The 11810-nt window shown below is 46.6% G+C and overlaps 1 protein-coding gene across 1 annotated transcript in view; it reads left to right on the top strand.

Moving 5' to 3' along the window:
* The first annotated feature begins 341 nt into the window (after window positions 1-341).
* Window positions 342-11810, top strand: part of FREM2 (FRAS1 related extracellular matrix 2) — a 166175-nt gene continuing 154706 nt past the window's right edge. The window contains 3 exon segments of the mRNA XM_005901576.3: window positions 342-2888; window positions 2891-5830; window positions 10634-10723. Coding sequence (XP_005901638.2) covers window positions 659-2888; window positions 2891-5830; window positions 10634-10723 — 5260 coding nt within the window. The 5' untranslated portion in view covers window positions 342-658.

The following is an 11810-nucleotide window of genomic DNA, read 5'->3' as shown; positions in this document are numbered from 1 at the left end:
ACTCCAGCCACGTTGCTTCTAACTTGCCTCTTGGGTTTGCAAATTGCAGAGAGAAATAAACATTCCTTGAACGGGTTCCCATTGGATTTGGGGAGTGGGAGGTAAACTGGGGGTTCTCGTGGATCGCAGGAGGCTGAAGTCCCAACCCTAGCAGCCCAGAAAGAAGGGAGCCCCCTCACTTTCAGGACAACCTGTTGCGCCTTCTATCTCCTCCCCTGCGCGCGGTTTCCCCGCCTCGGCCCCCAGGACCTGATTGGCAGGAGTCGCTACCCAACCCTGGTCTCGGGGCCTCCTCCCCGGACTCACGATTGGCCTCCTTGGAGGACTGGAGTAAGGGGGTGCGAGGGGTGGGATTTCCCTCAAAGCTCAGGGTCCCGGGACCTGGAAAGGAGGAGTGGAGGAGACTCAGTTCTCCGCGCGTCTGAGCCGCGAGCCGTGGAGCTAGGCCGGCCGAGATGGTGTAGCCTCCCAGCGCAGCTCCAGCCTGGACCGCGCCAGGCCACTTTCCCATCCTTCTGGTCCAGCCTCGGCTACAGCGAGACCCCGCGGGCGCCGTGCGGAGTTCCTGGCACTTTCCGGAGGACGCTCTCACCTCCTGCCCGGGACTGGGACTGAGTGCGCTCTCCAGGGGACCGGGCTGAGCCGTCACAACCGGACCATGCAAGTCACCGGGACCCCCGGGGTCACCGCGCGCACGCGCCCCGCAGGAAACCCCACCAAATCTCCACCGACGCCTCCGACGCCGTCCGGGCTGGTGCTGCTGCTTCTCCTGTCACTGGTAAGCCGCGTCCGGGCACAGCCACCTGACCCCGGCCGGGCCTTGCTGTCCCCGGATCTCGCGGGGGTTGCAGGGGTCCCCGCCGAAGAAGCCATAGTGCTGGCGAACCGCGGGCTCCGGGTGCCCTTCGGCCGTGAGGTCTGGCTGGATCCGTTGCAGGACCTAGTGCTGCAGGTGCAACCGGGGGATCGGTGCGCAGTGACCGTGCTAGACAATGACGCGCTGGCCCAGCGGCCCGGCCGCCTGAGTCCCAAGCGCTTCCCCTGCGACTTCGGCGCGGGAGAGGTGCGCTACTCGCACCTGGGCGCGCGCAGCCCGTCGCGGGATCGAGTCCGGCTGCAGCTGCGCTACGACGCGCCGGGTGGGGCGGCCGTGCTCCCCCTGGTGCTGGAGGTGGAGGTGGTCTTCACCCAGCTGGAGGTTGTGACGCGAAACCTGCCCTTGGTCGTGGAGGAGCTGCTGGGGACCAGCAATGCCCTGGACGCGCGGAGCCTGGAATTCGCCTACCAGCCTGAGACCCAGGAGTGTCGCGTGGGCATCCTGCCTGGTTTGGGCGCGCTGCCTCGCTACGGGGAACTCCTTCACTACCCGCAGGTCCCGGGCTCGGCCAGCGAGGGGGACAGCCAGGAGCCCCTCCTGATGGACTGCACAGCATTCCAGGAACTGGGCGTGCGCTACCGCCACACCGCCCCAAGTCGTTCTCCGAACAGGGACTGGGTGCCCATGGTAGTGGAGCTGCGATCGCGAGGGTCTCCTGTGGGCAGCCCGGCTTTGAAACGCGAGCACTTCCAAGTGCTGGTGAGAATCCGAGGAGGGGCTGAGAACACCGCCCCCAAGCCCAGCTTTGTGGCCATGATGATGATGGAGGTGGACCAGTTTGTCCTGACCGCCCTGACCCCAGACATGCTGGCAGCGGAGGATGCGGAGTGTGCCCCAGACTTGCTGATCTTCAATCTCACCTCTCCATTCCAGCCCGGCCAGGGCTTCCTGGTGAGCACTGACGACCGCAGTTTGCCCCTCTCCTCCTTCACTCAGAGGGATTTGCACCTCCTGAAAATTGCCTATCAGCCCCCCTCTGAAGACTCTGACCAGGAGCGTCTCTTTGAACTCGAGCTGGAAGTAGTGGACCCAGAAGGCGCTGCCTCTGATCCTTTTTCCTTCATGGTAGTGGTGAAGCCCATGAACACACTGGCTCCAGTGGTCACCCGGAACACTGGTCTCATTCTCTACGAGGGCCAGTCTCGGCCCCTCACTGGCCCTGCAGGCAGTGGACCACAAAATTTGGTCATCAGTGATGAAGACGACTTAGAGGCCGTACAGCTGGAGGTGGTGGCCGGGCTCCGGCACGGTCACCTCGTCCTTCTGGGTGCCTCCAATGGCAACTCTGCCCCTAAGACCTTTACTGTAGCTGAGCTAGCAGCTGGCCGAGTGGTCTACCATCACGATGACAAAGATGGCTCACTAAGTGACAACCTCGTGCTCCGAATGGTGGACGGAGGACGCAGGCACCAGGTGCAGTTTCTGTTCCCCATCACCTTAGTGCCTGTGGATGACCAGCCACCAGTCCTCAATGCCAACACAGGGCTGACGCTGGCAGAGGGTGAAACCGTGCCCATCCTGCCCCAAGCTCTGAGTGCAACTGACATGGACTCAGAGGACTCTTTGCTGCTTTTTGTGCTCGAGTCACCTTCCTCCACAGCAGGGCATCTGCTTCTCCGCCAGACCCATCCTCCCCAAGGGGAGGAGATGCTCCTTGGGAGCCCTTGGAGAAAACAGGGAATATTCTATGAGAAAACAGTGACACAGTGGCGGCAGCGAGACATAACAGAGGGGAGACTTTTCTACAGGCACTCTGGGCCCCACAGTCCTGGGCCAGTGATTGACCAGTTCACATTTCGTGTCCAGGATAACCATGACCCCCCTAATAAGTCTGGGCTACAGAGGTTCATGATACGCATTCATCCTGTGGACCGCCTCCCTCCCGAGCTGGGCAGCGGCTGTCCCCTTCGGATGGTGGTACAGGAATCCCAGCTCACACCACTAAGGAAGAAGTGGCTACGCTACACGGACCTGGACACGGATGACCGAGAACTCCGTTACACGGTGACCCAGCCCCAATGGACACAGATGAAAACCACTCACCAGCCCCGTTGGGCACCTTGGTCCTGACCGATGATCCTTCGGTGGTTGTGGCCCATTTTACACAAGCGCAGGTCAACCACCATAAAATTGCTTACAGGCCTCCAGATCAGGAGCTGGGAGTGGCTGCCCGAGTGGCCCAGTTTCAATTCCAGGTGGAGGACCGAGCTGGGAACGTGGCTCCAGGCACCTTCACCTTTTACTTGCAGCCAGTGGACAACCAGCCACCCGAAATCCTCAACACTGGCTTCACCGTTCAGGAGAAGGGCCATCACATCCTGAGTGAGACTGAGTTGGGTGTGAATGATGTGGACACTGATGTGGCCCACATCACCTTCACTCTCATACAGGTGCCCAAACATGGCCACATGAAGCTGTCTGGACAGGTCTTGCATGTCGGTGGGATTTTCCACTTGGAGGACATAAAACAGGGTCGGATTTCCTATGCCCATAATGGGGCTGAGTCTCTGACCGATAGCTGTTCCTTGGAGGTCAGTGACAGACACCACGTGGTACCCATCACTCTCAGAGTGAATGTCCGGCCAATGGACGGTGAGCTGCCCATGCTGAGCCTTCCTGCAGGCACTCTGGGGTCCTATCTAGACGTTTTAGAAAATGGGGCTACTGAAATCACGGCCAATGTTATCAGGGGGACCAATGGGGACGCTGATGATTTGATGTTGACTTTCCTCTTGGAAGATCCACCCCTATATGGAGAAATCCTGGTCAATGGAGTTCCAGCAGAGCAGTTTACCCAAAGAGACATCTTGGAGGGCTCCGTCGTCTACGCTCACACAAGCGGGGAGATAGGTCTCTTGCCCAAAGAAGACTCTTTCAACCTGAGTCTGTCGGATATGTCTCAAGAATGGAGAATAGGTGGTAACACTATCCAAGGAGTGACCGTGTGGGTGACCATCCTCCCTGTTGACAGCCAGGCCCCAGAAATCTCTGTAGGTGAGCAGTTTATTGTTCTGGAAGGCGATAAAAGTGCTATAACCTCAATGCACATAAGTGCTGAAGACATGGATTCTCTCAATGATGACATCTTGTGCACCATCGTCATTCAGCCCACCTCGGGTTACGTGGAGAACATCTCTCCAGCCCCTGGCTCTGAAAAATCGAGAGCAGGAATTGCTGTAAGTGCTTTCACTCTGAAAGATCTCAGGCAAGGTCATATAAACTACGTCCAGAGTGTCCATAAAGGAGTAGAACCGGTGGAAGACAGATTTATATTTCGCTGTTCTGATGGCATTAACTTTTCAGAGAGACATTTTTTCCCCATTGTAATCATTCCCACCAACGATGAACAGCCAGAAATATTCATCAGGGAATTTTTGGTGATGGAAGGCATGAGTTTGGTGGTTGATACACCCATCCTCAATGCCGCTGATGCTGATGTTCCCCCGGATGACTTAACTTTCACTATCACCAAGTTTCCCACCCACGGTCACATCATGAACCAGCTGATAAATGGCACCGTTTTGGTGGAAAGCTTCACCTTGGACCAGATCATAGAGAGTTCCAGCATCATTTATGAGCACGATGACTCTGAGACTCAGGAAGACAGTTTCGTGATTCAACTCACAGATGGTAAGCACTCTGTGGAAAAGATGGTCCTCATCATGGTTATTCCTGTTGATGACGAGACCCCTAGGATGGCCATCAATAATGGACTGGAAATAGAAATTGGGGAAACCAAAATTATCAACAACAGAATATTAATGGCAACTGATTTAGATTCTGAAGACAAATTCTTGGTTTACATTATTCGTTATGGGCCAGGACATGGCTTATTACAGAGACAAACACCTACAGGTGTCTTTGAAAATATCACATTGGGCATGAATTTTACCCAGGATGAAGTAGACAGCAATTTGATTCAGTATGTCCATTTTGGGCAAGAGGGCATTCGGGATCTAATTAAATTTGACGTGACTGATGGAATCAATGCCCTCATAGATCGCTACTTTTATGTGTCTATTGGAAGCCCTGACATTGTCTTCCCTGATGTGATAAGTAAAGGAGTGTCCTTGAAAGAAGGTGGTAAGGTCACCCTCACAACAGATCTACTGAGCACTAGTGACTTGAACAGTCCTGATGAAAACTTAGTTTTTACCATCACCAGGGCTCCCATGAGAGGCCACTTAGAAAGCACAGACCAGCCTCGAGTGTCTATCACATCTTTCACTCAGCTCCAACTGGCTGGCAATAAAATCTACTATATCCACACAGCTGATGACGAGGTAAAGATGGACAGTTTTGAGTTTCAGGTCACTGATGGACGTAACCCTGTCTTCCGGACATTCCGTATCTCCATCAGCGATGTGGACAACAAAAAGCCAGTGGTCACCATCCATAACCTGGTTGTCAGCGAAGGTGAAAAGAAGCTGATTACTCCCTTTGAACTCACTGTGGAAGACAGGGATACTCCAGACAAACTCTTGAAATTCACTGTCACCCAAGTGCCTGTTCATGGTCAACTCCTATTCAACAATACCAGACCCGCCATGATTTTTACCAAGCAGGACTTGAATGAAAACTTAATCAGCTACAGACATGACGGTACCGAGTCAAGTGAAGACAGCTTCTCCTTCACAGTGACTGATGGTTCCCATACAGATTTCTATGTTTTTCCTGATACAGTATTTGAAACAAGAAGACCCCAAGTAATGAAGATCCGGATCTTAGCTGTTGACAACAGAGTCCCCCAAATTGTCGTGAACAAAGGGGCCTCTACACTTCGCACTCTGGCCACAGGCCACTTGGGGTTCATGATCACAAGTAAAGTATTGAAAGCAGAGGACAGAGACAGCTTACACGTTTCTCTCCGGTTTATTGTGACGGAGGCCCCTCGACATGGATATCTCCTCAACCTGGGCCAGGGCAACCACAGTGTGACTGAGTTTACACAAGGTACGGTTCACTCTGCTTTCTTTATAATCAAAGGGCACTCCAAGTCTTACTTCTTGAGATACGGCTGTCATTGATAACTTTGTAAGTAGAGCATCAAATTAGAGGCCAGGGAGGACTTCCCTGGTGGTCTAGTGGTTAAGACTCCATGCTTGCAATGCAGGGGGTGTGGGTTTGATCCCTGGTCCAGGAACTAAGATCCCACGTGCCACATAGTGCTGCCAAAAAATAATTAAATTAAAAAATAGAGTCCAAGGAAAGAGAAGGAAAGGGAAATAAAGGAAAGGCGAAAATACAGGGACTCTGTTTCGTCAGAGAACAGCTCCCTTCTTGCCACATGTCCCACTGTAGTGACCTTCATTAGTAGGAGTATTGTATTTTGAAAATATAAGCTAAGATGCCAAAGAAAGAGCTGAACTTTGGTGAATTAAATTTGAAACAGGCTTTTCAACTCTGTTCCATCAGCCCCACTTTCCCTCTGAGCAACCTGTTTTGTATGCGGAAGACAGTTCATGAAGCATGTTAGCATCTTAGAGAAGGATGTGCTTTCTAAATTTTCTGAATCCACATTATTATTATTACCAGCCACCATTCAAATAGGGGCCTCCCAGGTGGCACGGTGGTAAAGAATCCTTCTGCCAATGCGGGAGACACAAGAGACACAGGTTCCATCCTTGGGTCAGGAAGATCCCTTGGAGTAGGATATGGCAACCCACTTTAGTACTCTTGCCTGGGAAATTCCACGGATAGAGGAGCCTGGCGAGTTATAGTCTGTGGAATTGCAGAGTCGGACATGACTGAGCAAATCAGTGTGTTACCATTCAAACAGACCCTTCCAATTTGTATTAATTTGATTGCTGTTTGGAGGGTTGTTCTAAGACTATTATTGTTGTTAACAACCTTGTAATGAAAATAGAAAGATGCATTTATATTTACTTTGTAGATTTTAGAATTCTTATAAGATTTTATGAGACTAACACCTGTCCAAAGATATAACGGGTAAACACATATCTACATTTAGAATGATTATGTCAGTACAAGTAGCACTAGTGGTTAAAGAGCCTGCCTGCTTATGCAGGAGACCTAAGAGACACGGGTTTGATCCCTGGGTTGGGAAGACCCCTGGAGGAGGGCATGGCGACTCACTCCAGTATTCTTGCCTGGAGAACATAACGGACAGAGGAGTCTGGGGTCACGAAGAGTCAGACACGACTGAAGTGACTTAGCACAAGCAAGAAGACAGGAAGCCCATCACCAAAATATATATCCAGTTCATTGTTAAGAGCCTAAAGATATTTTAACAAAATTCATAGTAGGAGGAAATTATTTTCTCATTTCAGACCTCCTCTCTGCCCTGTGTCAAACACAGTAACAAACTGCATCGCCTCAAGCATCTGCATTCTCGGAGATGAATGCATTTTTGTAACCTCAATTTTCTTTGTGTGTCCACAGAGTCTGAGACAGGAAGGGCAGGTGACCTGTGCAGAGTTAACTCAGTGACTAAAAGGAGAAGCCCATTCAATCTGCTGGCTTGGGAGTTAGACCTCTGTTTTCTAGAATGTGCAACTTTCATTACAAAGAGCTTTGGGTTGCTTTCATGAAAATCTCACCCTTGTCAGAATGGAAACCAGATCTCTCCTGTGTGAGCTCTGTGGGTTCGAGATGGAGTTAAACCCCAGGGCTTCCCAAGGGGGAGTGTTATTGTTCTGTAACAGTGTTAGACTCTTAGATAACAAATGCTTTAATAAACATGGATGTCGCAGAGTGTAAAGTAAACTGCTTCTCTGTTTTAGATTCTGGCAAATAGCCCTACCCTTCAACCTCCTGATTCTTGGCTGAAAGCCTGAATATATATCCCAGGGCCTGCAGGGACAGGAAAACTGGGTGCCAAGTGTCATGCCAGACCAGCAGGAAACTTGTGTGTGAAGGCTTTCTGAGGATAGAGATGCATGCACTCTTGCACTGGTTTCTTTTCTTGGAAAGGAAAGAGGATGCAAGGAATAGTGAAAGGATATTCTTCAGAGAATCGAAAATGTTACTTCAAACGAATCCTGTGATCAGAAAAAAGAATCTGATTTTAGTGATTAAAAAAAAAAGAATTTCTGAATGAAAATAGGGCAAGGATATTTAATTTAAATTCCATGGGCCAAGTGCAACAGCTCAAAATATTGGAATATTATTTCCTGAATACTGAGCCATTAAATCATTCTATTTCAGTACAGACCATTGCTCTGTCACTGACTTGGAATCACCGTGATTGCTTTTTATAGTCATTTGTAAATATAGAGTAGCTGTGAGTTTATTATAAAAAGTGAATATAAGTTTTTAAGATTACATTTTAAGAGAAAGCATCATGTTCCAATGAGAATGCGAATTTGAACATAGGAAAATTGTTTTTATTTAATTACACAGGACTCATTTCAACAAGTTGAGGCTGGTGTTTGATTCAGAGGAGTTTAATGGAAATTAGATGAGTGAGTAAAAACGGAGAAAGCTCCGTTATAGTGGTTACCATGGCTGCTCTTGCAGTAGAGGAAGTAATGTTGTTGTTGTTCAGTCGCTCAGTCGTGTCCTACTCTTTGCGACCCCATGAACTACAGCACACCAGGCTCCTCTGTCCTCCACTATCTCCCAGAGTTTGCTCAAATTCATGTCTATTGAGTCGGTGATGCTATCTAACCATTTCATCCTCTGCCAGAGGAAGTGGAAGCAGTGTCTGAAGTGACAACTGTGCTGTCTTTTTCTTCGTTTTTTCATGAAGGGACAAGCTGAACAATATTTTGATGGATTTTCAATACACTAAATTAAGTCAGCTTAGCATATATGGCTTGGGAAGGTTATTGCCAAATAGATTGACTAAATGGTCCCTAAGACGAAAAAAAAAAAAACTTATTAACTTTCACTATTAGGAAAAGTAACCAAGGTAGAATTAGACAAATTAGGGAATTTTTTTTGTTCTTTTCAAACTTCATGTTTTGTCGAGGTATGCTTCTTTGCTCTGTCCACCTCAGGTCTCAAGTACCAGGATTTTCTTCTCTATGACAAATACATAGTAATATCTTATGGGGGATAATTTATTACTTTCAGAAATTTCCCTAAAGGTAACTAGGGTGTGGTTACCAGGAATGTCAATTAATTTAGAATTAAAAAAAAACATGAAATGATTGTGTAGATAAACTGAAATAAATCTGATGCAAGTTTAAGAGCAAGAAGAAAATCTAGTTAATTATCCTAAGTTTACTTAAAAAGTATTTTGGCTATCAGGTTTTTATCTTTTTAATACTTCTGTACCTTAAGAGGCAAGTGTTTATATATATATAAACATAATATATGCTCAGGCACTCAGTCGTGTCTGACTCTTTGTGACCCCATGGACAGTAGCCCACCAGGCTCCTCTGTCCATGGATTTCCCAGGCAAGAATACTGGAGTGGGTTGCCATTTCCTTCTCCAGGGGATCTTCCCCACCCAGGGATTGAACCTAAGTCTCCTGCATTGCAGGTGGATTCTTTACCAACTGAGCCACCAAAGAAGCCTTATATACAATATAAACACATTTTATATAGAGAGAAGTGTATATATATACACATATATAAATACGTATATATAAAAGTATATACTCATATAAAGAGGCACCTGTAGAATAACTGTTATAATCAAAGTCTTTACTTGAGATTTTGAACAGTGCATTATTAAGAAAATTATAAAATGAGTTTTTGTTTGTTTCATCTAATCAATAGTTTAGGTCTAACTTGGAGGGAAAATCTAACTCTTGTGTATCTTATAACTGAATTCATGTTCTCATTAGTTTAAAAAAGAAAACTTCTGAAAAATCACCCTTGAAGTGGTAATTTGTTTTAATGAAACTGTCTCCCAAGTACTATAGTTTTTGTGTAGAAAACATTAATACAAGGACTGGGTGTTTTTTTCTTTTTCTTATAGTACAGCCTTTAGATTTTCTTACAGAATTAAAGATCGAATGGGAACACTGGACCAAGCTCTTTCCACGTGACCAGATGGTGTTGTCTTTCTGCTAAGCACCTAAGAAGAGTGGCATTGTTTCAGAGACAAACACACAATGGATGAATAAATTTTAAAATTGCGTATTAGTCAATACTGAAAACAAACCATACCAGTGAACTTGATAGCTAGAATAGAAAATAGCAGGAAAAAACACTTCTGAGGCAGAATAATTTTTCACTCTGAATAAAGGTTTCAGCTTTTACTAGATGTTTTCTGAGTTCTCTTTGGTACTGGGTCATGATAGTAACTTCAATCTGTGGGATTTTTTTTTTTAATTTTCATTTTTTTTCTCTCAAAAATTTGGAGAGCTTAAAAACAGCCTGCTGTAACACAAGAGAAAAGAAAAATTAGCCTAAAGGGAAAGCAGAGGAACCTCTGTCCTCTCAGGGCCAGGGAGGCAAAGGGTGTGATTTCTGTAGTGCCAGGAAATCTGCCATGCCTCAAAATATCTCCCTTTCCACCTGTCATGGAGTCTGACATTCCGTATTTAGATAGTCACTCCTTTGGTGCACGAACATGCAAATACCACTGGGAGGGGCAACACCTTGCTATTATTATAGCCTAACTCTTACACTCTATTTATCTGTGTAAGGGATCAGATTTCCAAGGGACAGCTGAAATCAAGGGGGCTTGGAGATAGGAGAAATAAGATAGCTTCTATTCCCTTAGGAGAAGAGGACCTAAACGTGGTTCAGAAGAGTAACAGCCAATAGGACTTACGATACATAATGAGTCACTGGTTTTGCCCTAGTAATTAATCATCTTGTTATTTGGTTGTTTTCTAGCTGACATTGATGATATGAAAATATGCTATGTCTTAAGAGAAGGGGCTAATGCCGTAAGTGACATATTCCAGTTTACAGTTGAAGATGGGGGTAAGTATTCACTCTCCTGTTAGTGTAAACAAGGAGAGTGGCTTTTATTCATTGCTCTTTGACAACCTTCATACAAGGAATCTGTATCAAGTATCAGTTTAGGCTCACCTAAATTTATATGGAGTGAATTTGGTATTTTCTCTAGAAAATCTTGCATTCTCAATCTGACACAGTCCTACTCTGCAATGATTGTGAATACATGTTCTAGTTATATTATTTTTGTCTTGTGATTTATAGAGCACTAAAGAGAAAGATCTATATAAATAGGATCCTCATGTCCAATTGTTCAGATTTTGCTCTGCATAAAGCTTCCTACTGGAGGCAACAGGAAGATGTTGAACCAGCCAGCCCCACTTGCAAAGCATGTCCTATCTAGCTGTGTTTGCCCAAAGTGGGTGCCTATTTCTAATTTGCTTGGGTGCTGTGTGGACTAAGGCTGGTGGATGATACATAGCATTCACCAAGAGATCAATGTTAAGTAAATGTATGTTTCATCTCATCAAGTTCAGTATGTCTAATGATTGTCTTAGTTTGGGAAGTTTAGTGACTTAGTCTAGCTAAACTTTTCCTTAGTGGAGTCTGAATACTGCAGAGAATAGACTATGATCTGAGATCTAAGTCACCTCAGTAATTTTTTTGTCATCACTCCCTCAGTGCCCTGACAGCCACTCACATTGTTCAGTTCTCTTCCTCACCCTAGGAGGAAAACTGGCCGCTTCTAGATTGATCATAAAGATGTTTGTGTTCTCGTTTGCTCTCAGAAGAAGCAAAAGAACCTCAGAAAGAATATGTGAATAGGACACAGGAAATGGGGGGACATGTGTGCAAGGGAAGAGAGAGAGAGAAATAATTCCAGTTCAGTCATCTGTTTCTTTATGACACTTTACAAAAATGCACACTGTTCTGTCATCTATCTCAAAAAGATTCCGTGCTCACCCTTCCTATTTTTTGAAGTATTAAATAGCGCTTGTTTAAAATATCATTGGATGTAACAGGATTGCAAGCTCTGAAAAATGACATCTGCTGAGTGTGTGCCAGAGAGGCAAAAAAAAAAAGTGTCAATTTGGGTTCAACTAAATTTAGTTAA

This window comes from Bos mutus, chromosome 12 (genome assembly GCF_027580195.1).
Source record: "Bos mutus isolate GX-2022 chromosome 12, NWIPB_WYAK_1.1, whole genome shotgun sequence".
In the NCBI taxonomy this organism is placed as follows: Eukaryota; Metazoa; Chordata; class Mammalia; order Artiodactyla; family Bovidae; genus Bos; species Bos mutus.
The sequence above is the reverse complement of the archived record's forward strand: the minus strand, read 5'-3'. Positions and strand labels throughout refer to the sequence as shown.